This window comes from Lepidochelys kempii, chromosome 12 (genome assembly GCF_965140285.1).
Source record: "Lepidochelys kempii isolate rLepKem1 chromosome 12, rLepKem1.hap1, whole genome shotgun sequence".
Taxonomy (NCBI): domain Eukaryota; kingdom Metazoa; phylum Chordata; order Testudines; family Cheloniidae; genus Lepidochelys; species Lepidochelys kempii.
Window position 1 is genome coordinate 7,082,156 of NC_136391.1, and position 27,055 is coordinate 7,109,210.

Genomic DNA, 27,055 nt, shown 5'->3' on the forward strand with positions numbered 1-27,055 from the left:
TGGTTTGGTAGGATTTATTGTGTAGCAGTTAAACATGACCAGCATGGACATTAAAAAAAAAACCAAACACACGTGCACACACGAGAGAGAGACACAGACAGACACCACAAGGGATAGGGCAGGGCCTGGCGGGATGTCACCATGAGCCCCCATGCCCGTGGGACACGGCCTCTCGCGCTACTGCCGGGGCCCCAGTTCCCCGCCACACCTGCCGGCACAGAGCCGAGGTGCTCAGGGTTAGTTACCCTCCGATCCGGTCCCCTTCCCCCGTGCTGACGGGGGCATGGACGAGATGCGGGGACAGAGAGTGACATGGGGTGGGGAGAGCCGTCAGGCCACAGGAACAGCCCCTCTCAGAGGCAGCCTACCTAGGGAATGGGGGGGCTCACTATCTCAAGCGTTGGTGCCCTGCTAGGGAGCCTCAGGCTCACATTCAGTGGGGCCTGGTGGAGCTGAGGCCCAGATCCTGGAAGTTAGGCACCTAAATTCCTCTGAGGCTCAGGGCCTGAGAGCCTTGGGAACCTAACCCCGGCCTGCCTTGCTAGCACTGCGTGACTGAGCTAGACGTCGCTCTGGGGCCCTTCCGGAGCAGGGGTCGGCGTGGAGGGGCCCAGCAGCCTCACGCCATGGTGAGCTCACCCCTGCAGGGTCCCATCAGCAGGGTCAGCGAGGTGAAAGGCTCCCCTGGGGCACATGCACTGGGGGGGACGCTGCTCCGGGGGAGCCGAGCCGCCTCCAGGAAGGCAGGGCGTGGAGTCCTGCCTCCAGGCAGAGCGAAGGGGCAGCTGGGCTCTGGGCCAGCCCTGGCCCAAAATGCACTTTCTCCAGCGCACACCTGTGCGCTTAAAAATGGAACAATTTTCCGTTCATTAAAGCCAAGGGTTCTGCGAGTGCCTGGCCCCGGCCCAGCTCCAGCTTCCAGATGGGCTCGAAGAGGGGAATGGCTTTGGCTGATCAACGCTGGGAACGCTCCAACTGGGAAAGACAAGCGGCTGGAACCAACAAAGGGCTTTTTCCAGACAAAGGTGACCACATGGTCGCTGACGGGGAAGCTGGGAGCCCGGGCTTTCCCATGGAGGGGGGTAGGTGGAGGGGAACTGAGCAAGGACTGCTCTAGGGATCCAAGCTCCTGGGGACTCCAGCGATACTTCCCCCCACCCCCCGATCCTGAGGGCTGAGAACAATCTCACCCGGCAGCTCCATGTCCTGGGAGAAATGCCTGCCTTTGCAATATCATCTGAGGTGCCCACAGGGGAGCAGCACCCTGGGGCGACAGAGAGCAAGTGGTTCCGCTGACTGATCCTCAGCGGGTCTAAACTGGCATCGCTCCACTGAAGCCAACAGGGCTTTACTGGTTTACACCAACTGGGGATCTACTCCATTGACTTCAGTGACGCCACATCCATTTACGCCAGCGGAGGCTCTCATCCAAGTCAATGGAGAGACGCTGATTTCCAGCCAGTGAGGAGCTGGCTCTTAATCTTTAGCCCAAGCTGCCAATTCATCCCTGTAGCAAACCCCGATCCCCTCCGCCTAGACGCAACCCATTCGCCTGTGCAAAGCTGCCACGGAAATGGCCTAGCCCAGACACAAATGTTACTTGCTGATCCTTGACCATGATAACAAAACCACCACTATTTTACTCAACCATGAAAAAAGGCAGATTTGGCCAGGCCGGTTCTGGCCCAGAGTACAGGCATCAGGGACCCACTGGAAATCCCACCCGTTTCTCCACCTTGCGCCCATCAGCAGTGCTGGGACAATTTCCCCATGCAGGGGAAAGCCAGCACGTCTGGTGCAAGAATGGAGGAGCGGGCAGGATCTGCAGAGCGGGTGCTGCCCTCCAGATCAGCAGAAAGGCGAGAAGGTCTCAGCTGCACCCACTGGGGTTGGGTGTTCAGAGCCCCCTTGTTCCTGATACGCAACCTTTCCTGGTGGATCCCAGCTCTCCAGGAAGAGATGTTCCTGATAAGGCCACAACCTCTAGTCGAATTCAGTGGTGCAGTTACAAGGAACCTGTAGTGTCTGCTAATCTGGGGTTTGCCAGGCTGCTGACCAAACTGGGAAGGCATCTCTCCTGGCTTGCTGCCCCATCTCCAGAGACTGAAGAGCTCTGCAATGGCCAGAGCTTTGTTCCACCCAAGCTGCAAGCCCGTGTCTGGCTGGCCCTCGGCTCCCACAAACGCTTTTATTTGGTAGAGTTTCTAAGCTGCACATCCCCCCCTGCACCCCCGCCCAGAGCGGCTCGCCCCCCGAGCATGGCGCTCTCAGGCGAGAGCACCGGTGGGGCTCTGATCACCCACACTGCTCTGGGGCAGTGGGGGCTGGGCGGCGGAGCTTGCTGCTTTCCCAGCCCCATTTCCCACAGGCCCCGGAGGCTGTGGTTTGTTTCGGAAGTGGGTGTGCGGGGGAGAAGGAAGCGGATGAAAAGCAGCTACATGGTGACTTCCATCGTAAGAGCCTCTTCCCAATGGACGGAGGCCCTGATGGGAACCAAACAGCGTCACGCTGGGGCTGGGAGAAAGCTCAGGCCCTCGGCTCCTGGCCAGCCTTCCCAGGGCAGGTTCCAAAGACCTCTGCTATCTTTAGGCTCCTTACCCCCCTTGTTTCCCAGCTGCAAACAGTTAAACAGGAAATAAATGCAGTGATGTCACCTCCACCCCATCTGCCTGGGCCAGAAAGCCCAGCTCAGCACGCCTCGGAAACCAACCAGTGCCTGGATACTCAGCAGCAGCTGCCAGAACCGGGCTTCTCTGGCACCTTCAGCTCTGCCAATACCCTGCAGCCCCCCCTGCTATTCCAGTTCTGGGCTCCCATCCAGCCCAGCCAATGCCCCTCCGTCCTGCCCTGCAGCCCCCTCAGCTACTCTAGCCACAGGGCCCCACCTAAACAGATGTATAATCCTGGTCAGTCCACGTTAAAAATCCTTGCTAGACACAAGGCTGAGGCCGTTAAACTCATGTCACCTGTGACCTGAGCCAGGATTGGAATCCAGTTCTCCAGCTGGTATGTGCACCCTCACTACCCCACTGCCCTCCCCTTTCTGGAGCTTGGCATTGAAAAGCAGGGGAAAGCCGATGTCCACAGCCCAAGGGTGGCCATGGGCAGCAGCTCCTGGAAGAGGCCATCTCCCCTGGGCCCTGCCGCCAGCGCGCTGCTTGTGGGGAAAACCTGCTACTAGATGTTCAAACCAGGCGAGTGAGAAGAGGGGCTGGGGATATGGCACCCCACTCCCCCAGGGCAGTGCACTGAGTGGCTGGCCCACCCGATCCGGGGAGGAGCAGGGCTGCGAAGACCACTGACGCGAGGAGACGGGGAGGGGAGCTGCGGGGGCTCTCCCTGAAACAGACATCGGAGCCACACCGCCTCGGATGAGCCAAGGAGCCAGCTGGGAAAAGGCTTCCCTTCGCTCGGGCTGGAGGACGTATCCCCCCTGGGAATGACCAGACCAGGGGTGAACCACCCAGACCAGGATCCCCTCCCGCTGCTCCATGGGCCCAGCCAGGACGCAGCACAGAGGGGCACAGACAACACAAGCACGACATGTGGATGGGCCCCAAAGGGAAACATCCAGGAGGGCTGAGTCCTGGGGGAAGAGCCGAGCTGAAGAAGCATTTCGAGTTCTGCCCCTCCAGGACTGCGGCTGGCTGCCGAGCCAAGAACACAGCCGAGGGAGGTGGCGCCTGAGGACGGGGGGAGACCCCCATGGCCCAGGAGGGCCATAAGGGAAACCCACCCAGCCGTCCCCTCCCATGGGCGGCTCGGTGCTTGGAGCCCATGTGCTTCTGTGAAGCAGAGATGGGGGCCCCCAGCAAACGGCTGATCCCCGGGCCAGCCCTGTAATGACGAGAGATCGGGGCTGCAGAGCACGGAAATGGTCTCCCTCGCCCAGCGGGAACACTGGGAGCAACCCCCCTCTCCCCCAGCAGGGAGGGGGCCATAGGCGGCCTTGATCCAGGCACGGGAAGGGCAGGGGGTGGCTGTCGGCACGGAGGAGGAGGAGTCTGTGCTGGGGTGTCTCCTACATGCTCGAGGGGGAAGCAGGCCTGGCCGAGCGCATTCAACTCAATGTGCAAAATCTTGGTGTAAGGTAGTCTGGGAAAGGCTCTGGGGGCTTCGTCTTCTCAAGCTTCTTTGTTAGCACCATGGTGGTGGGAGAGGAGGATCGGGGGGTGGGTGGGGCTCAGGATGGGCGGGGGGGGGTGGTCCAGGATCAGACCCACTCCTGCAAGGAGCGTTTGCAGTAGAGCAGCATCCGAGGGGCCCCCTTCCTGTGCATCTGGATGATGGCGTAGATGAGGCCCAGAACGCAAAGCAGCAGCACCAGGGGCACCATCACCATGACGATGCTCATGGTCCGCGTGTACTTGTCTATCTGCACCACGATGTCCACGTCGTTGCCCCGGGTGGGGCCGCCGTAGTCCTCCTCCTCCTCCTCCTCCTCCTCCTGCTCCTCTCGGTCGCCGGGGCGTGCTTCGGCCTCCCCTTCGTCCCCCTCCCGGTCATCGCCTGTGCCCCTGCCGTCCGGGTTGAAGGGAGGTCTGTCCACGTCAGGCCATCGGTGCCCGGGGTCGGGGTCCGGCACCAGTGCCTCGTGGCAGCCCATGAAGTCCCGCAGGATGGACTTGGGGTACCCCGGCTCGGTCTTCAACCGCTCGTTGTCGAACTTCCAGTACTTGGTGCCTTTGTAGAAATACGTGTACGCTGGAAGGGAGCCAATGAGAATAGGTTAGCGCCACCTGATCCGCTAACCACTCAGCCACACCCCAGAAACACCCTCTCTGCTACCCCACCCTGCCTTGCCCTCTCATCTGGTATTCTGCCTGCTGCCACATTTGATCAGCCCACTTGTCTGGTATCCTCGCCTCTGGTGGTAGCCAATAACTGATGCTTCAGAGCAAGGAGAATAAAGCCGGTGATAATGCACCTGGCTAATTGTGCAATGCTGAAGGATGTGCTTTGAGGGGGGTTTCCTTCCTGACCCTTGCAGTGATGGGCTGATGCCCTGAAGCATGAGAGTCAATTTCTCCTAGTGCAAATATAATTGATCATTTAATTACTCAGCACCCTCCTTTTTAAAACCCAGTCCCAGGAGCTGACCCTATCAGTCCCTGGATCCAGAATCCCACTACATGCTGTATGAACGAGCACTTTGTTCGCAACATCCTGCTGGGAGTCTGTTCCCCGCCAGGGACAAACAATTCCCTTTGCTTTAGCACTGCCCCGGGGGAGCTTAGTGACTCAGCGCCCTGCTGAACAGAACAGAAGATGGGCATTAGGCAGAGCCAGCGACCAGGAAACAGAGCAGAGGAAATTGGACTTCCTGTAACTCCAAACGAGGCGCTCTGCTGGGGTGAGAGAACAAGTCCCGTGCCCTCTGCAAGCTCAGGGGATGACACCAGTCTCCATTCCCGCACCCGCTGCACCCAGCTCAGTGCAATGTTGCTGCTACGGTGACCCTTTGGTACCAGGAGCCAGGTAACCCTTGGGGAGCCAGGTGTATAACAGGCAGCAGCCAGGCCAAAAAGCAGCAGCCCCAGCGCGAACACAGGGAAAGGAGTCAGAAGCACAAAGGCCAAGAGGCCGACGCGGGATCAAGGGCAAGCAGAAGACTGCAATCTGCCGTGGGTTCCACAGGAGGATTGGGTGGGCAGTTGAACAAGCTCATCAGCTGCTTCTCAAAGCCTTAGAGAGCCGGGGGCGGGGGGGGGGGGGAACCAATAATAATACAAAACAGGGCAGAGAGAGAGGGAAGAGGGGGCAGGGTACAGAGACAAGGAACTGACCAAGTTCTCAGAGTGGCCTGTGCCCATCTGGTTCCCACGCCCTTGCCAGAAGGGGGTGATGCCGAGGGGCTAGGAGGTTAGAGATACAGAGATGAAAGGGACTCTCCCTGCTTTGCTCACTGTAATCTTTGCACCCAAAATTGCAACACCCCCCCCCCCCCGCTTCTGAAAGAGCCATAAGGGGCAGTGATCATTGTTATCCTTGGAGTGCCCACGCCAGATCGTCAGCTGTGGGTCTGCCCCGCCGAGTCTAATCCAGGAGCTGGTGGGCAGTGCTGAGTGATTTCCCTGCTGGCGAGGGGGTTCCTACAGAGGGGGTAGCTGGCTCCCGCAGGAGGGCTCTAGCATCTCACTCACAGGCATCTGAGCTCAGGAAGGCCCCCTTGGGCGTGGCAGGGATTCCCACCCACACGGTGATCAGCTTCGGGTAGCCGGGATCCGCGGAGTGGGTCTCCTCCTTAAAGCGCCAGTACCTGCAGAAGAGATGCCCCTGTGAGCAGATGGCACCCAGGCAGCTCAAAGGTGTCCGCCCCCCGCCCTGCAGCCCCCCTGCCCGAAAGGGGTCCGGTAGGCTGGAGCACGGCTAGGGCAGCGCCGTCCCTAGCTTAGAACCAGCAGGGGGCGTCCCGCCTGCTTAGATCGCAGGAAGCGCGGGGAGGAGGGGGGATACTCCTGCCGGCCCCCCCATCCCCGTCCAACCAGATGCCGACACGGAAGGAGTAGGAGCATCACCCTCATTTCACGGGGAGGGGAAACTGAGGCACAGAGCTAGGCAGTGCCTTGCCAAAGTCAGTGGCAGAACTGGGACTAGAACCCAGCCTCCCAGACCCGTGCGTCAGCCGCAATGCCCTAAGATCGCTGGATCCTGCCCACAGTGAGCAGGTTGGAGCGGCACACAGATACCCCCCCACCACAGGTTTGAGTCCCGCAGTGCTGCGGGATAGGGAGATGCTGGGGGACTGGCGGGGGGGTCAGCAGCAGAGGGAGCCGTGATGCGGCAACACCTCCCGCTTTCACTCTGTCTTCCCGGAGGGCAAAGGCAAGGACGGGTTTCTGAGGCTTGTCTTTAAAACTCTCCCCTCCCATTTCCTGTTTCCCACCCCGGCTCCAACATCCCCCTTCCCCTGCAGGTAGCTTGGGGAAGGGCTGCCACCCCAGGTGAAGGGGAGGAGGCAGCTGGGGCCCAGGGCCCATGCCCAGAGAAATTCACAGGGCTGCAGAAAAGTCTCTCGGGAGAAGTGGCAGAAGGGTCAGTGCTTGGGAGGGTACATGCGGGGCTGGGAGGAGCAGGATGATAAACAACACTCAGTGCATCCCATCGGGGGTGCCCCCCATTGTCCCCATGTGACAGATGGAGAAACTGAGGCACAGAGCGTGGTCCAAGGATGCCCAGTGGCAGAGCTGGAAATAGAAGCCAGGAGTCCCCACAGCCAGGCCCCTGCTCTGACCCCTAGACCACGGGAAGCCCTACCCTCCCGCATGGCCCATTGGCGCCCCCCACTCAAGCTGGGCCAACCTACCTGTCCCCACGGAAGAAGAAGGTGTGTCCTGTGGGCTCCCACCAGATGGCAGTGTCGATCCTGTCGTAGGGGATGCCCTGCCCGTAGCTGGTGAGGGGCTGCGGGTACCCGGGCTCCAGGTTTGCCTCTCGGAAGAGCCAGTACCGATCCCCTGGGAAAGGAAGGGGAAGCTGAGATGGTGGGAGGGCCATGGACCACGTGGCATGCAGGAGACAAGTCACCCCACCCAGCCCAGCACGCTGGAGCCCAAGGGCCCTCCTGGCCAGGCACCTGGGACCATGTGCTGCTATGGTGCCGAGAAACCACTTGGGCTAAGCTCAGCGCCCGCGTCCCAGCACCCGGCCTCGTTCTCCCTCTGAGATGCAGCCTCTCTCAGCAGTCGCACCCCTGCTGGGCACCATCCCCCTGCTGAACTGCCGACCCCCCCGGGCTCCTCCTCACCCAGCCGGGGCCAAAGCTCCGCCAGGCTGAGCTGGGCGCTGTCCCCATGCCCTGAGCCTTTGCCCCGGCATTGGCTGCGCTGTGTGGGAGCGCAGGGCTGGGATAGCAGGGGGCAGGAGCTGTGGGTCAGCACTGGTGGCACTGGCTGAGGGGGCGGGGAGGGGAGCCTGGGGCTGGGATAGCAGGGGGCAGGGGCTGTGGGGCACTGGCCGAGGGGGTGGGGAGCCCAGGGCTGGGACAGAAGGGGCCAGGCGATGTGGGTCAGGACTGAGGGGCACTGGCCGAGGGGGTGGGGAGTCCAGGGCTGGAATGCAGGAGGCAGGGCTGTGGGGCACTGGCCGAGGGGGTGGGGAGTCCAGGGCTGGGACAGAAGGGGCCAGGGGATGTGGGTCAGGACTGAGGGGCACAGGGCAAGGGGGAGGGGAGCCCAGGGCTGGGATAGCAGGGGACCTGAGATGTGGGGGAGGACTGAGGGGCACTGGCCGAGAGGGTGGGAGCCCAGGCCTGGGACAGCAGGGAGCAGGCGCTGTGGGGCAGGACTAAGGGGCACTGGCCAGGGGGTGGGGTCTGCCCAGCTCTGGGAGCAGTGATCGCTCCCTCTCTCCAGCTCTGCATTCCAAGAAAGCCCCTGCCCCTCCCTCGGTCTCTCACCTTTGAAGAACACGAACTTGCCGTCCTGCCTCTCGTAGGCGGCGTCGATGTCCCCGGGGAGGCCCCTCCAGAAGTGCCCGATGGGCATGGGGTAGTTGTCCAGCACCCGGTTATGGCGAACCCTCCAGAACCATCGGCCCTTTAAGACAGGAGGCCACCAGGCTTGATGCTCAGCACAGTCCAGGGAAACAGCCTGCCCAGCCCATGCGAGTGGGGAGCCAGGCCCCGGGCTCGGCTGAGCAGCACGATTCACTCGTAGGGCTGGTTGGGACGGCCCGGGGCAGGTCTCCTCACCTCCATCCTCCGCAGGCCGAGGGCAGAGGAGCACAGTGGGGTGCAGACCCAGGGGAGGGGACCTCAGGCAGCTGGGGAAGGGGGCAGCAGGGGGGCAAGTGGCCCGCCAGCGCCTGGTCCCATAACCAGACACTGGGAAGGGACGGGGGAATGGAGGGAGGAGGGAGGCACAGGGGAGGATGGAGAAACGGTGCTTGGTACCTTAAACACAAACATTTCCCCGCGCAGCACAGCCACGGTGTCGAACTCCCCATCACAGATGTTGGGCCCGTACTGGTCGGGCCGGTCAGTGGTTCTGGGCCGGTCCGGGTTGCCTGGTTTCGGGGGCCGATCTGGTTTACCGGGGGGAGGTGGCTTGGGGGGTCTGTGGTCTGGCTTTCCGGGGCCGCGGGGAGTCACCGTAGGGAGGGGCCGGGTGGGCTGGGGCTGCCCATCAGGGGCACCTGGGAAAGAGGAGGGGGCAGTGAGAAATCACTCCCAAATGTCTAACCCGGCTGGGCAGGGCTGGACAGGACCAGCTGTGTTGGTACAAATCTGCAGGCACCTGGGCCTCACCATACCGTGCCCCCAACTTTGTGGGCTACATGGAGTCAGTGGGGTGAGATCTCGACACTCATGACTCCAAAAGGACAGGCCCCTGCCACTACGGCTACAGGGGAATCGCTCTCAGCAGTACAGGGCCTATGACACAACCCGAGCAGGGCAGGGTACCCGCTAGACAGGGTAGTGCCTAGATTTTATTGTGACTGGGGACCGATGTTCCCCACATGTTACAGCTGTGTGCCTGGAAACACCCCCGGCTTGGGGGCGGAATGACAAATAATTAACTCCTTACTGTCTGGTGCGAAAGGGACAGAGCAGCATTTCTCTGTCTCCCTAGCCCCTCTGCCAGCTCCCGGACTCCAGTCCAGTTCCCAAAGGGCAAGGACAGGCAATGCTGGGCAAGAAGCCCCAACCCCATGCTCCACGCCCATGGCGATGTCCTCCCTACAGCTACCCTCTCGGTAGGGTGCGACAGGAGTCTGGAGCGAGGGGAAGGGACCCGGGCCATGGGGGACAGCCACTTCCAGGCAGATACCGGGAGGCTGCTCTGGACGGCTCGAGCCGTAGAGCAGGTTCTGGGGATCCAGGGGCAAGTCTGAGGAAGGGGCGGAGGGGCACCTGCCTCATTGCCTGGATCCATGCTGCGCAGAAAACCAGTGGCTCAGCAGCAACGAAGGGGTTAACAGCAGCAGCTTAAGGTTAATGCTTTGCTGAGGGGAAGGGACTTTGATCCTGCCTGTCACTACTTCCCAACACACACACCTGGGCTGGGCTGGCCAAGCTCCACCCGCCCTGCCCAGCCCCCATGCCTGAGCCTGGGACCCCACTCACCGTACAGCTGCTGGATGCCCTTGAGGTCATCCTCGGGCAGCTGGAAGTTCTCCGTGTCCATCCACTGGTAGAAGGGGGCCATGATGGCGCTGGGATTGCTGGAGTGCTCCAGCCCCAGCGAGTGCCCCAGCTCGTGGATGGCCACCAGGAAAAGATTGTTGCCTGGAAGGGAGAAATGCGCTGTCAGACGCAGACGGGAGCCAAGCGGCGAGCTCAGGGACTGCCCCCAGCAGGGTGGAGAGACCCCAAGACACCCACCAACCCTGGGTCTCCTGCAGCCCACTACCCAAGGGATTAGCAATCATTTCCTTTCCCCCCAGGCCTCCCTGTGCCAAGCGCGGGGCTCTTTGTCCATGATCTAGGCCAGCCAGTACCTCTCCCATGGTTCTCCCTGACCATGCGCCAGAGGGGGCTGTGTTTGGGATCACGACAACTCACCATGCCAAGTCAACTCACACTGGACAGTGTACCCAACGCATTGGCAACCCCTTCAGCCTTCAACTCATGCTGCGTCGCGCCCACGCCGGGGGGCAAGAGACAGCTGCCTCCTGCCTTGCCAGCCATGGTCCCACCAGAGTAAAACTCAACTCGGCCTTAACTATAGCTGCTAGAGCCAGAAGGGACTGCTGTGATCATCCAGCCTGCCTCCTGCAGAATGCAGGCCAGAGAACCCTACCCAGTGAGTCCAGACTCAAGCCCATAACTCATGGTTGAGCTAGAGCAGGTCTTTTAGGCATATATCCCACCTTGAATTAAAGACTTCAACTGATGGAGAATCCACGACCCTTCTAGGTACACTGTTCCAATGGCTAATTACCCTCACTTAAAAACTTGCCCCTTATTCCAGCCTGACAGTATCTAGCTTCAGCTTCTTGTTATGCCTTTTCCAGCTCGGTTAAAGAGATGGTTACTGCTGGAAATCTCTTCCCCATGTACGCACTTGTAGCCCACAGTGATCTCTTAACCTTCTGGATTCCACCTGGGACTCACCCTCCCCACACTAAGTCCCTTTCCCCCCTCTCCGCCCCAGTCACCAGCCTTCCCAAGGTGCCAGCCAGTCTCACCAGACACGTCGGTGTTCTCCAGTGTCCAGGGCTCGTCCGAGTCAAAGTGCGTGTCCCCTCCCATCCCGGGGCCAGGGAAATATGCATGGGCCAGGAAGCCCCCCACGCCGTCGAAGGGGGAGCTGTCTCCGTGGAAACCGGAGGCGAAGAGCACCATGATGTCGGCCTCCTTCCTCCTCTTGTGCCTAATGTCATCGTAGGGGACCTCTTGGAAGACAAGGGGTGTTGCCTGCTCCCACACCCGGAAGGCTCGGCGAATGGCCTCGTACGAGTGGTACCACCCCAGCTTATCCGTGTAGTTCTGGATGCTGGAGGCACAAAACCAGGGGGTTGGGGGGTGAGTGAGCGTGGGATTGCTTGTGAGGCATGAGAAACTGGGACAGGAGAAGGACCAGACAAGTTAGTTTCACTTTGGTTTCAGGTCAGTTTTGCTCTCTGGCACTAACCCCATGCAACAACATCTGGGCTGCGAACCCTGCAGGGGGAAAGCTCACATCCCACCCAAAAATGGTTTCACGGGGCATTACTCATGTATTAGAACATATTATAATCCAAACCTTTCTCCAGCAGGGACTGATGCCAGGATCTCCAGCTCCAATGCGCAGACCTAGCTAAGCACTGGGGGCCGGAGCCTGCTTCCACTGACGTCAATGGCAAATGTCCCATTGGCTTCAGTGGGGAAGGAGCAAGCCCCCAAATCCCCTGTGCACAGCAGAGGAGCAGGGAGTTCTCTCTGGATCAGCCATACGGGGTAGGGCAGGGGGAGGGACACAGACACTGGGCCAGTGGGTTACATCAAGGTTTATGATACCCTGACTGCTGGGCCCTGCCCTTCCCTAGGGGCTCTCATCTTTGAGTCTTGTTGGTCCCTTGGCAAAGGGCCTGAGGCATCCCTTTACTGCCCCATTTCATTTTACTGCCCCGGGATCTCTTTAACAGCACTGCCCCATGTTTTATAACCATCCTCTCCCGGCTGGGGGGCAGAGGGGGGTGGGAGCCACGCGAGCGGCAGAACCCCATCCCAAGAAGGGGAGCCGATGGCGCTGTTGCAGGGCCAGCCTATGGGCAACCTCCAGCGCGGCCAGCAGAGCTGCATCCACCCCACCCGCCGAGGTGCTTGCCCCGAGGCGAGTTACACACTGCAGAACTCAAGGCCGCTCGTTAGGTAACAGCGGCACGGCACCGGGGCAGGCAGACATGGCAGCTGTTTAGCACCGAGCGCTGAGCCTGGGGTGGGGTGGGGTGGGGTGGGGCTTGTTTTGCAGCAAGGCCCGGACAATGGGCCGTCTGCTGCACGTGCTGTTCAGCTGAAATAATGCCCCAGGTAGACTGATGCGTGGCTGCTGGAGCCCAGCCCCTCTGCAGAGCAGATCCGGTCCCGAGCCCTGCTGCCCCACCCGGGGGTTGTGCCCTGGGCATGACCCTCCTCCGCTCCCTCTGCTGCCCACTAACGACAATGGAATGACACCCTTGTAAAACTAGAGTAAGTGAGGGTCAGACCCCGGGTGACGAGCCGTTTGCCCCTGCTGCATCCCGCATTTGGCCCTAGCAGCCTGGCAGGCCGAGCAGCCTCCGGCGCTGCACGAGCGGGGACGCAGGGCTCTCTAAGCCAAGGCCCAGCGGGCCGAGCGCCGATACCTGAAGGTCAGGTGGGTTTGGCTCCAGCGCCGCCCGGTGAGTGCGTACCGCTTCCGCCGCATGTTGGCTTTGATCTGGACTCCAAACTGATCTGGGACACCGCAGCGGGGCCGCTTCATCCACCTGGGGGAAGCCGAGCACAGCAGCCACCGAGTGAGGACTGAGAGAGTGGGGCTCGTGCTAGGGCTCAGACACCACGTGTCTGGCAGCCTCGCAAGGGAGAACGTGGTGGAGCAGGACCACTGGCTGGGGGGGGGGGCGGGGGGCGGGGGGCGGCTCATCACCCAGCAGGAGACCAGACCCTAGGCTCTGGGAAGCCCAGTGTGAAGCTAGATGTGGGGGGCACCAGACAGGTTCCCAAGTCCCACCCATCTGAGAGTGCCTGGCACTGGGGAGAGTCAGGCGGTGCTTATGGTTGGGGAGATGAAAGGGTGTGGGGAGCTGGGGGCCCTTTGGGGTTGTAACGGGAGGAGGACAGCTCTGTCTCCTCCATAATGACAGGTGAAGTGAGCTGTAGCTCACGAAAGCTCATGCTCAAATAAATTGGTTAGTCTCTAAGGTGCCACAAGTACTCCTTTTCTTTCTGTCTCCTCCATCGCCCTCCTCCAGCACCCTGGGGCCCTGTGCTGCTGCCTTCGGCTGGCCCTCCCACCCCGACCTGCCGGATTGTCCAGCCAGTGTCTCCTGGGAGCGTCCCAAGGCCCGGGCGGGAGGGGAGTGGCAGGGAGTTAACTCCTCCCCCTTTCACACGCTTACAGCTTGGTCTCCTCGTCCAGGACACCCGTCACCGTGATCCCATAGAACCTCTGCATCTCGGAGAGCGCGGAGGCCAGGATCTGCGCCGAGCGCATGGTGGACATCTGCCGGCTGGACTGCGGGAGGTAGCCGTAGAGCCGGAGCCAGGCCTGCAAAGGAGGCATGAGGGTCACATACTGAGCCTTCCCCGTGCCCACGATCTGGGGCACCTGGCTGGCACAGTGGGCTGGGGAGAAAATGGCAAACCTTCCACCTCCAGTGCAGGCCTTTACCCTTTACCTTTACCGACCTGGTCTGGAGTCAGGCCATTACCCTGGAGGGGAAAGTCTCCGCAGCCCCGTTCCCAATCTGGCCCATGGGAAACAGCCCCGTCTCCCCCTCTCAGAGTCCCCGTCGTGCCCCTCTACGAAGCAGCAAGGTCTGGCTTTGTGTGCTTACTGCTGGGGTCAAGGTGTCAGGCTCCAAAGGGTCCAGTTTAGCTGGCTACTCCCACGCTGCTGGGACAAGCCTGGGCGCCCCGCTGCTGGGAACTGCTCCCACTTGCCTGTGCTGCCTTCTAGCCACCTGTGGGAGATCCAACCCCCCCCCCCCCCCGTGTGAGTAACAAGGGGCAGAGACTAGCTGCAGAACTTAGCATAAGGGGGCCCTCAGCTCACTCAGGGCTGTGAGGTACCAAGGGCATGCAAATAAATAATTCTAGCAATAAGGGGTTGCTGCTTCCCAGACCCCTCCAGAGGCCCAGGATCCTGACTGTCGCTGCTCTGAGCAAAGGACAAATAAGAAGGGAACTGGGCTGTTTACATTCCAGGCCCAGGAGGCTCTGGGGGGCTGTTTACACGCCAGATAATAAGGCTTTGATCTCCCTTCTGTTCTTCCATCCCTTCGCTTTTATTTACCTGCTATTTTTAATCTCCCTTTTGCACACGTGGGTCTGCCAGGTCTCTGGCCAGAACGGATCCCTCCCCAAGCCGAGATCATGTATCCTAGCTTGGGCCACCCTGCTGGACGGTAACAACAACTGGCAACCAACAGGCTTGTCCCAGAGAGGGGGATGCTGCGTATGGGCAGAGAGGGGTGGAAAACCGGGCACTGTGCCAATCACGTGGCCAGGGAGATTCCAGGAAGCAACAGCACATGGGCATCAGCTCGGAGGCGGCATGCTGGCCGGGAATATAGCCCAGGGAGTTGGCATATCCAACTGGAGAAGGGTCATTAGGAGGGAGGCTGGGGAGGTTACTAGCGCTGGTTATTCCTGACCCTTTCCATATCCTTTCACCTTATTGTTTCCTCATTTCTCACTTGGCTCCAAGCCACTCACAAGAAGCCATCTGCAGAGGAGGGAGCGCTGCAAAGCCCTAGCAAGCAACGCCTCGTTAGCCAGGGAACTTCAAAGGTGGCTGCATCCTGAAGAGGCAGATTAACAAGTCAACCCGTGGGTGAGGCAGGAGATAAACCAGGGTTTTATTTTATAGGTGAGCCCGGCAGTTTACATGGCGGGAGGCTGCATAGTCCATGGATCAGGCACTAGCTTGGGAGATCAGAGATTCCCTTGGGGTAGGTCCACACAGCAAAGAAAAACCTGCTGCTGGCCCATGCCAGCGGACTCAGGCTTGGGGACTGGCTGGGGGGCTCTTTCATTGCTGTGTAAACTTCTGGGCTTGGACTGGGGTCCTTGCTCTAGGACCCTGTGCAGTGGGAAGGTCCCAGAGCCCCGCAAGCCCAAGTCAGCTAGCATGGAGCAGCTGTGGAGTTTTCTTTGCTGTGTAGACATACCCTATGTGACCTTGGGCCAGGATTTGCCCAGGAGCTTTGGAAATCTGACCATTGCTTGAGGAGGTGAATTGAAAATCCGGCCCATTAAAGCTTGCTTTTCAGAAGTACCGAAAATCCACCCCCAATGAGGGACACTCACCACCCATGCAAATTACCCCACCCACCATGCTGCCTCAGTTTCCCCAGCAGTACAATGAGGACAGTGATGGCTGCTTTTGTAAAGTGTTTTGGGGTCTATGGGTGGGAAGCAAATCAGAGCCCCTGAGGAGTTCACAGTCCAGGTTAAACTCAGGGGGAAGATGACAGTGGGGGAAAAGGGTATGGAGGACAAGAGGGAGACCTGCCAGTGAAAGTTCGGGAGGGGATTGTTTTCCCACCAGATGCTTCCTGTTAGCTCAGTTTCTTGTGATATACATGTGTGGTAAACGGAGTCAGTGCCTCAGAGATGAAAGGATGGGTATAAAGAAGGCATCAGGGAAGGAGATGGTTTCTTTGTGTGAAATACCTGGCTGCTTGCCTGAAGCAAAATCATTTGAGCTAATTCAGCCAGGGTTCTGTCATTGATCTGATGGTTCCTTAAAAGGGGCTGGGAGGAGAGAGGGTGGAATAAGCCAATTTGCAGAGTCAGCTCTTCCCTGGCCCACTGGGACGGTTTGAGAAGAACTCATTGTTTCCTGCCAGCAATGGACAGCCAGTGCCCAGTGCTGCAAGGGGAGAGCCTCGGGTTCGAGAGTGGCCTCACGCTGCCCAGTGGGACGCAGGGCAGGCACAATGCGTAGCCAGAAGTTCTTTCCTCTAACCTCCCCCTCGTGCGATCGTACAATTCAGTCTCATCCAGCAGTTCAAAGCCTGAAGCTGGGTGCAAACTGAAGCAAATCCACAGCTCGACTTTGGGGCACACGCACACAGGCAGCCAGGCTAGCGAAGGGCCAAGGCCCTGCCTCTTCTGTTCTATGGCTGTTGGAGGACTTGGCTGCCATTTACAGCAACGAGTTGCCCCAGAGAATGTGGCCTTCCAGTGAATCCTCTAAGCCAGGGGGCCCAGCTGATGCAGGGCAGGGTTCCTTGAATACTTCACCAGCTACCAAAGTGATGGGCCCCAAATAAATGCTGCTGAAAGGAGCTGGGAAAGCAGCCATAGACATGGATGAAAGCCCAAACCCACACACTGCAGTCACCAGCTAAGCCCTGCATGTGGAGCCTGAACTCAGGATCTGATGGGGGCCCTTGCCTTTTGGGAGCATTGAGCTTTCGTAGGTGACAAGCCATGAGGGCGCCAGATCCTCACCAGCCCTTACTGCCTCTAGCGGTAAAGCATCTCCACACCAGCACAGACATAGCTACACTTACTGCCTTTCTTGCTACTTGGCTGTGCGAAGGTTTCCAGTGCTCTGACAGTGGACTCCAGTGGGCTCTCAGACACCTGAAAGCTAAGGCTCCTAAGCTCTAGTCCACTGCTGCCCCGGATTCACTGCATGACCATGAGCAAGTCACTTAATCTCGCCGTGCCTCAGTTTCCCCACCTGTATGATGGACCTAACCTCCTGTGTCTGCCTCGGGGAGGTTTGTGAGGCTCGAGTACCCCTTAGGAAGTGCTTTGAAAGCCACAGCTGGAGAGCATAAAGGGCATGGTGTTATTCCTTCAGTGTCCCAGGGGTGGGCTAGATTTCGGGCTGTGTGAAATGAGAAATCTCTCCCTGGAGGGGTGATCCCAGGTGCTTTAGGCATCTCTGTCATGCAGTAAGCACTGGAATGACTGATTAGTAATGGACATCCCGGAGCTGGGGGAGACATTCCCATGTTATCCCGCCCACTCAAGCAGGGTCTGTTGGGATTCAGTGGGGCAGGGTGAGCTGAGGGGTGGGGAGCCGTGGCAGAGCGGTCGTTGCTAACACCCGTTTGAATTGTATTTTCTTGTTGATAAATCTGCTCTTGGCAGAAGAGGCTTTGCGAGCTGGCTTCGACTGTGAATAATTAGCAGGTCACTAGTGAACTAACTAATGAATCTGCACTCCTCAGTGACAGACAGAGAGGGCTCATGAGCCTTGTTTTACATTTGGGGAAACAGACATGGAGATGGGGAATGACTTGCCTATGGATACACAATAAACTCGGGGCAGGCTCTGGCCTAGAATCCAGCTCACTTGACTCCCGGCCTCCTGCTCGAATGAATGTGCTGCACAAAGAATTGCCCCTAGAAGTGACTAAAACCCAGTGTCCACAGTGTGTCACAGGCAAACCCTTGTAGAACTGGATGCCAGTTAGCAAGGCACAGTGATTGACCACAAGCAGGGCAGAGGAATGGGATTGCTGGCTGCCCGCTCCACAATGGCCAATGCCTGCCAGGCGGGGCAACGGCCAGGCGAGTGGACTTGCTGTACTGGATGAGATCATTGGGCTATTGCAGCTGGTTTTCGGGGGCTGGGGAGGAGACAGGAGAAGCTGCAGCTGGTATCACTATCACTGTGAGCATGGTGATGGGAGACGGCCATAGATATAGCTTGGCAGGGAGCCTCTTGCCTAGTTCCTTTCATTCCACTTGCCCCAGCCATTGCCCAGCCAGGCAGGCGTCCCATCCCCCATCCCAGACCTGGCTGGAGCCACCCCAGCACCGAACAGCTTGGCTTCCTTAACATCTCCCTAGCAGAGCTGGACCGGGGGCTGAGAGGCCCTGACCACAATGTGTCTCCCACTGAAGGCACTGTGGGTCCTCACCACTTCTCAGGATCAGGCCCTGACAACATCTCCTCTCTGCTCCATTAGCTGCAGTCACAGTTCCCTGGCAACAGCTCCAAATCAATAATGACTTATGGGCCCTGTCACGCAAAGGATCCCAGAGTGCTTTGTAGCCTCGCTCAAACAAGGGCAGGGTCAGGCCTCTTGGAAACCCCACCCCTGAGCACATGCTGGGGAGAGGTTTTTGGAACCTGTTAAGAGCTGGGATCATGTTTCTTCTTGCACGAGGAAGATACAGCAGCCTGTGTGGTTTGTTTCCTTACACTGATACCAGCCCCGATTAACTCAGAGTGGAGTGACAGATTTTTATTTTTTTTTAATAAATCAATGGATTTGCTAATTGATTAATAGCAATCTGATCTACAGGCACATGGGGTCTATTACAATTTGTATCCAGAGGTTCATGCCGAGATCAGGGCCCCTTTGTGCCAGGTACTGTACATACAGAGAGAGATAGAGAGTCCCGGCTTCCAATTGCAACAGACAAAGGAAAGGCCCATGTTCCCATTTTACTGCACAGACAGTTGAAATGACTTGCCCAAAGGTCACTCAGGCAACACGGGGACAAGCCAAGAATTCAATGCAGTGCTCAAGCCACAAGACCACCTCAAGGGAAACTGTTCCAGTCATCATGGAGTCTGACTGCCTGGGTAGCAACCCAGCCAGCCATGGGGAGGGAGGTGACGTTACCCCACGAGTTGGGACAGGCAATGCTGCAGAATCCAGCTCCCATTCAGCGAACACCTCTGTGTGCTGGGATGCCCTGCCTCCACAGGAGCTCCCTGCAGAGACTTGGACACAGGGCAGGGGCTGCTAGCTGCAAAGGGAAGGGCCTGGCCCCAAGGCTGGTGTCTGCAGAGGGGCTCTCTGGCCTCTTCAAGGCCTGGGAGTTGGGAGGTCCCTTCCCTGCAGGCCTTGCCAATCTCCCCAACACAGCAGCCAGCTGCTCAGGCTACACGCTGGAGCTGGTAAAGGTAACCCCACCCGGCTAACGGAAACACCATCTCACTTGAACACCATGGCCAGGATGTGTAGGACTTGGCTTGGCCCAGAGCCCAGTGGTGGGGGAGGCAGAGACCCGTAGCGCAGGTGTGCTCCACCCCATCATAGGCCTTCGGGGCAGAAAAGCTAAACTTTTGGCTAAGCGACCGGCACACAGAGGGACCATGCTGTTGGCAGGACCCAGATCACCATCAGTTAGATCCATAGCTAAGCAGGCTACTGAAAGCCTGGAGCAGCCGCTGGACAGGTGCCCAGGGGCCCCAAAAGGACTGCAGCTGAGCTAGAGAGCGGGCTCGGAAGCCAGAAGGTCACTTAGTAATCTGCTCCCCACAGCACTGCACCGTGAGACTGGTGCTATACGTCACCTGCTAACCATCACTATGCTAAGGAACATCAGTCCCTCTGGAGTACACTCCTCCTTAGGACTCTTGCGGTATATGGCAGCTGCCTCTTGTCACACCAGGCTCTAGGATGCCTCATTTAACAAAGACCCCTTTGTGATATGGAGCATGTGCTTATACCTGGGGCTTGGGTATTTCTTTAAACACCTGTGGGTTCCCCCACACTCCCTGCGTCCCTGCCAAGGAGGCTCATGCCACCCTTCTAAAAAGATGAAACCTGGAGGTCAAAAGCAAAGCTTCTTAAACAGGACTCTAACCCCGCCCAGGGTCCAGCAGCGTAAGTACTAACTTGCCCCTGAGTGACCCACTACAGCCCTGGGAAGCTAACTAGTCAGGTGAGTCCCCATTCACATTTCGTTTCTTGCAGCCACTAGCTCAGAGCTGGGTCGTACAGCTGTTTGATGAGTCTGCTGAAAGAGCCGAGGAGTGAGTATCCATTGGGCAGATCTTAACAGATCTTCACTCTGTGTGCTTCACAGCTAAATTCTGCCCGGGGTCCTGGATTCAATGGCACGCTGGCGAGGTGGAAATTCTGTGGAAGCTTCATTTATATTCAGTATTGTAGGGTATGAATGAATTAAAATATGAAATTGAATTATATGAATCAATTTCAGGAGCTCCTTGCTTATTTTGAGATTGAAATACAATAAATAGAATGTATCTCCATATTTCAGTTTTTAATGTGCTACAAATTTTTGGATTGATGTGAGGGGATGCTGAGGGGGCTAGCCTCAGGGGTTTTGAGTGCCCAAGGAAGTGTATGAGGCAGTTTGGCTTTGTGGAGGTAAGCTCTTCAGCTGGATGTTTCTACTAAAATGATCACTAGTGAAACAGATCCAATGGTGACACTATCATCACTAGGCTCCAGAGTTAACAATCAGATTGAAATGTTCCAACCTCCCAGAGCTCCTGTTTCAGGCTGACTACAGGCCCAGGCAGACAGCACTTCAGTGGTTTATTTTCCATTTGCATTTTTAAAGTTTCCCCTGTAATTGTGAGGACTAGAAACAGAACAGACTATAAACACTCCTACTCTGGAGCACAATCCTGCAGCGGGTGGCGTATTCCACGACAAAGGATTGCTGAAGTCAGGAGGCCCCAGGGCGGAGCTGTGCCACTGGGGATCTGGATGCCCATTTCCCACCAATTTCCACTGGAAGAGGGGGTCCAATCCCTCAGCTGGTATGGGTGGGCCCACGTTCCTGGATGAGAAAATGCTCACAGTAGGGAGGGGTACAAATGGACTCTGCTGTAAGGCCAGTTAACGTGGGGTCTGGTTCTGAGAGGAGCAGTGCCCTACAGACTCCAATGGGAGTTCAGGTTGGGTACTGCCTCTCTGGGTCAGCCCAGTGGGGTAGGACTTGATTCTCCTGTATTCAGGCTGCCTGCCTCTTATCAAAAGACTCATTACTAACACCTGACTGCTGGGGCAAAATCCAGGCAATGGATCCACTACATTGAATGGCACCCCTGACTTTACACTGCATGTGTATCTGTCACCTGAGGTTCTCAAAGCACTTCACAAATGTGAGTGTTTATCCCCATTTCACAGATGTGGAAAGCAAGGCACAGAAGGGCTTGAGCAACATCCCACAGTAAATCAGTGGCAGGCCTCCTGCTGCCTCATATGCTGCTGTAACCACTAGGTAACCCTGCCTGCCATACACATGGGGATGGGGAGAGTAGCTTTTGCATACATATGAACATTTAAACTCAACCAGGGGGAGGGTTTTTTCCCAGCAGGAGTGTGGATGGTAAAGCCTTCCCTAGGAGATACTGAAATACCAAGGGGAGAAGAGATCAGACTTGGTTTATCTTTTTTGCCCTACGTGGGATATTTTCACCACTGCATCAGTGTAGAAGCAGGAACTTCCCAAGCATGGGAACAACATCCCAGGAACCCCGCAAGGTGATGACAACCCCGTGGAAGGATATGTATTATTATTACCCCAGTCTTTAGCTGCCCGATTGCAGCAGGTGCTGTACATACCCATCGTGAGACGGCCTCTGGCCTGAGGAGCTTACACGCGATCGTAGATAGGACAGATGGGGAAAGGGAGACCCAGAGAAGTGAAGGGACTTGCCCAAGGTCACCCAGCAAGTTACTAGCAAAGCTGGGACTACAGCTCACAATGCTTGACCCCCACTCCCCCACCTTCACCCCTAGAGTGCCATCCTTGCCTTTCAGTTCTCTGAAACGATTGAGCCATGAACATTTCATAGCAAGAAAACTATTACAAACCCCCCCTTGTAAGCACACCCACACGCTAACGTCCAACATTTTACTATGTGCAAGGGCTAGAAGCACTCTAGAGGTTAGTGCAAATACTTGCAAGCCCAGTAAACGTTTCCAAGCAGGGGTCCTGGCCTGATGATCAGGCAGCTCTTTATTATTAGTTTACGTTGTAGCAGAACCAAGGAGCCCCAGGCATGGCTCAAGACCCTCCTGTGTTAGGTCCTGTACTAAAACAACAACAGAGGCAATCCCCTGGTCTCCACTGAGCTTTCTGGCATCCACGGCCTCTTGCTAGATGAGTGAAACCTTCAGTTCACCTGAATCCATCTGACAAAACACACCCCCCCTTTTTGATGCTCGCTGTGTCCTGTGAGTGTTATTGAATCTTAGTTTCTAGTAAACTCCCAGTGAAATTCCAGCTGGTTTTCAAGCCAGTCCTAGGAATGAAAGTTTTACAGTCTGCTGCCCCCTGCTGGACATCTTGCTCACTGCGTGCTGTGAACTGCCTTTCGTTGGCTGGAAGCGGATGTAAGGTTAGCAGGTTGCTTGCTTTCTCCTTTTTCTGTAATAGTTTATTTAAGATGTTGTAAAGGGTGGAAATTGAGATGCTCCTTTCATTTGTATTACATGAATTTGCCCACTGGAGCACAGGGGCATGAGTCATAATTGCACAGCGTCGCGATGACGGCGCATGCAAATGACCATGTACTTGTGCAGCTACCTAATTTGCATGTGCAATCACTGCAGTTGTGCATGCTAATTAGACATTTTTATACATGTTTTCAGAAAGCCAGCCCCCCAAAGTAAAGATCATTGGTTATAAACTCCAAAGACAGACACATCCTGCAATGTCCTCTAACCCCACCACAGATCTCCTATTCATCAGCCCTCACTGCACCCAGCTGCTGGGAATACTGGACGGGCCAGGCTCTCCATTCAGCCAAGGTGACCATTTAATCGTGTTCTCAAATGTGGGTTGCTATCTTGCCTGACAGTGGGTCTCCCAAAGTTCCCAGATGGCAGGAGTTTTGTGCCAGAGCCATTGTGGGTGGCACATGGGATCTAGATATTGCTGTGACACTATGGAACATAGTCACGGTCTCTGCAGCGGGGATTGAGGAGGGGAGATGGGCTCACGGTGCCCTTGACCCTTGCCACATTGCCAAGCGCCACAAGGCAGCAGAACTTGGAGTAACACCTTCCCCGTGACATATTGACAGCTGGGATCCTGCCAGCAACAGGAGCTAAGCGAGTCCAACTGGAACCTTCAGGGTTCACAGTGAGTTCAGCCCAAAGGATGGGCAGAGATTTGGCCGATTCCTGGCCAAACCCTCTGAACGTGCACGCGCACACACACACCGGTTAACACTGGATCCTGTCCAGACACCTAAGCATTTAGTGTCCCCACTGTAAGGCCAGGTTCGTGCCCTCTGCATTTCCAGAGTGGGCTGCACGCCCAGGCAGGGTTCAGTGGGAGGAGCCTGCTGGGCGGAGGGTGAAATCCAGCTCGGTAACCCGAGCCCTGTAGGAATTCCCTGCCCTACCCAGCCCCGCTCTGTTACCATCAGGTCAGGGCTTGGCGGCTGGGAGGCAGGAGCCGAGGGAGGGGATGGGGAGCACCGGCCCAGAAGTCTCAGCCAGACCAGCGGGCAGGAGCAGGGGGGAAAAGCAGCATCCAGATGAAACTCGACAGACACAGCTCGTGGGGCGGTGATCTCCCTGCACAGACCCTCATTACACTCCCCACACACGGCTCAAGGGCAGCCTCGAGACAGATGCTCTTCGCAAGGGAAATGGCGATATACACCCATGCGAATCCCCGCCGCCTCACGCGGACCTGGCTTCTGCTTCCTTGGGCTCCTCATCTGCTGCTTTACCCAACCCTGCCAAGCTCGGAGTCTCCCGCTAAAGTAGACGGGGTGGCCTGGTGTTACACAGACGTTGGAGGGTTTTCCTCCCCCAGCCACGCTGCTTCTGAGTGATGGGAGCAAAGTGCCAGGTTGAAGCCCCCTCTGTGCATCCACAGAGCCAGTGCAAGTGTGTCCTGCCACACCCCAGCCCAGCAATTCACCCCCAGCCTGAAAAGCAGGGGGATGGGTCCCCTTTTGGGGCAGGCTATTTCCATTTGCAGGCCCAATCAATCCTCAGCCTCTCAGATGAAACAGCCACCAAGGAGCCAATGTGCTGGGGGACCCCTGGTCATTAGGTACTGGACTGGAATGACGGCACCACCACCTCAGTCACACAGGCCACCGAACCACCGGTCAGCCTCGCCCATCCTTGGCCTGCAGCTGGATGGGAGGAGATCCCCTAGCAGGGAAAGGCTCTGCCTTCCATTCCCCACCCCAGCATGAGCCACCCACTCTCCTTACAGGACCAGTCAGTTGTCATTTAAAAATAAATCACTCGTTTATTTCCTTACTAGCCTTGTGACTGCTGGGGCATACAGCCGACCCCATGTGTCAGCCACGACTTGAACTGTGCCAACATCTCGCTCAACTCTACTGTGTTACTCCATACATCACTCGTTACAAGACTCGAACGGACTTCCCTCCTGCATAAGCCTATAGCCCCATCGGGCTCCCCCTGAACTCAACAGCAAGACACCCACTGGCTGCCACAGTTGTCCTGGTCTCTTTGTTTGAGCCACAGGGTCCAGAATGGAAATGCATCCGCATCAGAGCAACTTAGTGAAAACGTTCTCTGCATCCAGCAGGAGGCACCTGCCTCGTTTCCAGTCGCTGGCTCTGTCAGGCTGTGTCATTTCAGTGCTGGCGGGTAGAGAGCGGAGCTCCTTGGGCAGGGAGAACCTCTCCTGGGGCTTGTGGGGAGGGAGGGCAAGGACTGCACAAGTATAAATAGGGAGCGACACATCCTGTCTGCGCCAACTCTCCTTCACTTGTATTATGTACATGGGGATAATGGAGAAAACAGAACACTGCCCTGCTGACAACCACTGGGCTGCAGTCGTTAACAGAGGCAGCTGCCTCCTTCTCCTGAAGTTCAATCATTTCACCTCCATCCCAACTGGCCAGCCCCTTCCTAGTTCAGTTGTGGTCTCTTCACAGATCCAGCAATGCACTACAGTCCTCATCCACAGCACCCCCTGCTATCCCAGTGCTGGGCCTACGCCAAGACACTACCATGATAAAAGCCAGCTAGCACAAGGGAGGTGGGGGACTTGTTTCCTTTTCATCAACAGCCATGTCCTATTTCACCCAAACACCATCTAGAGACTAAATCCAGGAAGGTGGGTCTGGTTCACAGCCAAATGGCTTCTGTGAAGGCCTATTATAGTATAATTGGTCTCCACCACATGGCACAGATCCTCTCCCGGAGCCCCACCCACACCTCCTCTCCTAACAGCCGGAAGGGGGCCCCAGTGAGCAACAAAGAGCTTCCTCTTCGGGGGGTGGGGGGGGGGGGAGAGTATGGCCCACGGCTTCTGTAGCATTCCCAGCCCATACTAGTCAAGGACCTGGTCCCGAAAGGTGCTGAGTGCCTTCCACGCCTACGGAAGCTGGGGTCATCCACCATCTTGCAAGATCAGGTGCCAATGGAGCTAGAGGCGGAGACCACGATGTGACCTCTAGCCTCCTGCAGGGCAGCAGCCAGTGCCCTGGTCTCTCTGCACCTGTACTTGAAGCAGGTTGCATTTTCTTGTGCCAATCAGATCACTCCCAGGGCACGTTCCCCTCGCTCCCCACAGAGGAAGCTACACATGCCCTCGACCTAGCACAGTGCTGCAGCCTCTGGCTTTCCCAAGAGGGAGACCGGGCCAGACAGGAGCCTGGGAAGAGACTGTACACGGCAACTTATGGCTGTTGCAAGTGTGACTGACCAAAGGGGCCACCAGTCAAAAATCACGCAGACGTAATACCGTCCCGTGTGCCCGCGTGTGGATACCTCCTCTAATGGAGACGATAGGATCCAAGTGTGTTGGAACACCACACACAGATATAGAGGGGATCCTCTAACGGAGCCAACCCAGAGCTCGAGAAGGGGCCTGCGACAGATACAATGTCAGGGCAGTACACTGCAGCGCATTGGCCTGGGGGTGTGTAAATTCCCGTGGAACCAAGACCCGGTCAAGCTTGGGGACCTGCACGCTTCTTCATTCAAAGCCACAGGCACTTTTCACAAGTCTACCCCCGCTCCTAAGTCTCTGGCATTGCAGCCCCCATTGACCACTTCAGGCCTGGTGTTGGCCCAGTACTCAGTGACAGGGCTCCGCAGCAGCTCCTCAAGGGAGCAGGGCCAGTTTGCCCCCCCTGCCCGGACCGCCGTGGGGTGCTGGAAAGCGGAGCCGTGCTCTCACACCCTCACGGGTTGCAGAGGGATTTTTTAGTCAGTGGGCAGAGTGAAAGCAACAGGCAGGTTCGAAGCAGAAGTGCAGGCAAATCACCCCACGCCCAGGGAGACAAGCGTGCCTTTATTAAAGCACGGTTCCAGGCGAAGCAAGGGAAGATCCTACTCAGGCTGGGTGCCCAAAGGGCAGGTCTCACGAGGCCCCGGCCCCCCTAGCACTCGCATGGAGAAGCGAGGCTGGGCAGCTGCTGGGCTGTTTTCGCTGGTGAACAATTTCTAGCCATCGATCAGGGAAGAGGCAAAGCCAAGCCACGAGGCCACGGCGAGCTCCCCTCAAGCGCGCAGCCTGGCAAATCCAGGGTGGCTCCCCCAGCCCGGCCCGAGGCCGGGGAGGTCCTTGGCTGGGCACGGCTGGGCTGCCCCCCGGCAGGCCCCCACGCTCACCCAGGCAAGCGAGACCCACGGGCCCCTACCTCCGCGCTGACTGCTCCATCCTCCGCCGCCTCGCTGCGCCCCACGGAAGCCAGCAGCAGCAGCAGGCTCCAGCCGAGCATCTCGCCACAGCCCGTCGGGTGCAGAGTCCAGCCCCGCAGGCCGGTGGGGCTGGTGGGCTGCAGACGAGCCCTCCCGCCCATGGCGCTGCCGCTTGTCCTGCGCCCCCCGGGGGGCCAAGGTCAGCCTTCTCCCGGCCCCGGCTCGGGGCTGGGCCGCCCCCGACGCTTCTGCCGAGCCCCCGGCCGCCACTGAGCCGGCGGGGGAGCCCGAGACGCCGCAGGGACCCTGCAGCCCGCGGGGCTCGCTCCACCCCGCGCTAGGCTCCCGGGGCCCCGCTGCCTTCCGAGCCTGCCGCTGGGGCTCGCCGGGCGCCCATGGCTCGCGCCGGGCCCGCAGGAAAGTTGCCCGGGGGCCGCCGCCCGCCCGCCGCCTTTGTCTGCTGCGCTCACGCCCCCCGCGCCCGCTCCATGGGGCCGGGCTCCGCCCTGCTGGGCTCCCGGGGCTCGCCGAGGCGCCCCGGGGTGCAGCGCCTGGCGCAGCTCGCTCCTCGCGGCGGCCTTGGCTGGGTGTGCGGCGCGAG

General features: G+C 58.1%; 1 protein-coding gene across 3 annotated transcripts; it reads right to left on the reverse strand.

The window, feature by feature from the left end:
- Positions 1-27,055, reverse strand: MMP15 (matrix metallopeptidase 15). 3 transcript variants are annotated; one of them, XM_073307370.2, is made up of 10 exons: positions 26,454-27,055; positions 13,525-13,673; positions 12,817-12,891; positions 11,131-11,438; positions 10,067-10,228; positions 8,894-9,135; positions 8,399-8,537; positions 7,307-7,457; positions 6,144-6,259; positions 1-4,704 (listed from the first exon to the last, which is right to left on the reverse strand). In XM_073307370.2, the coding sequence occupies exons 1-10, from the start codon at positions 26,613-26,615 to the stop codon at positions 4,214-4,216; spliced, it is 1,995 nt and encodes a 664-aa protein (XP_073163471.1). In that variant the 5' UTR covers positions 26,616-27,055; the 3' UTR covers positions 1-4,213. The 3 variants fall into 3 exon arrangements, with proteins under 3 accessions (XP_073163471.1, XP_073163470.1, XP_073163472.1); XM_073307369.2 differs by having other exon boundaries at positions 12,769-12,891; XM_073307371.2 differs by lacking the exon at positions 12,817-12,891.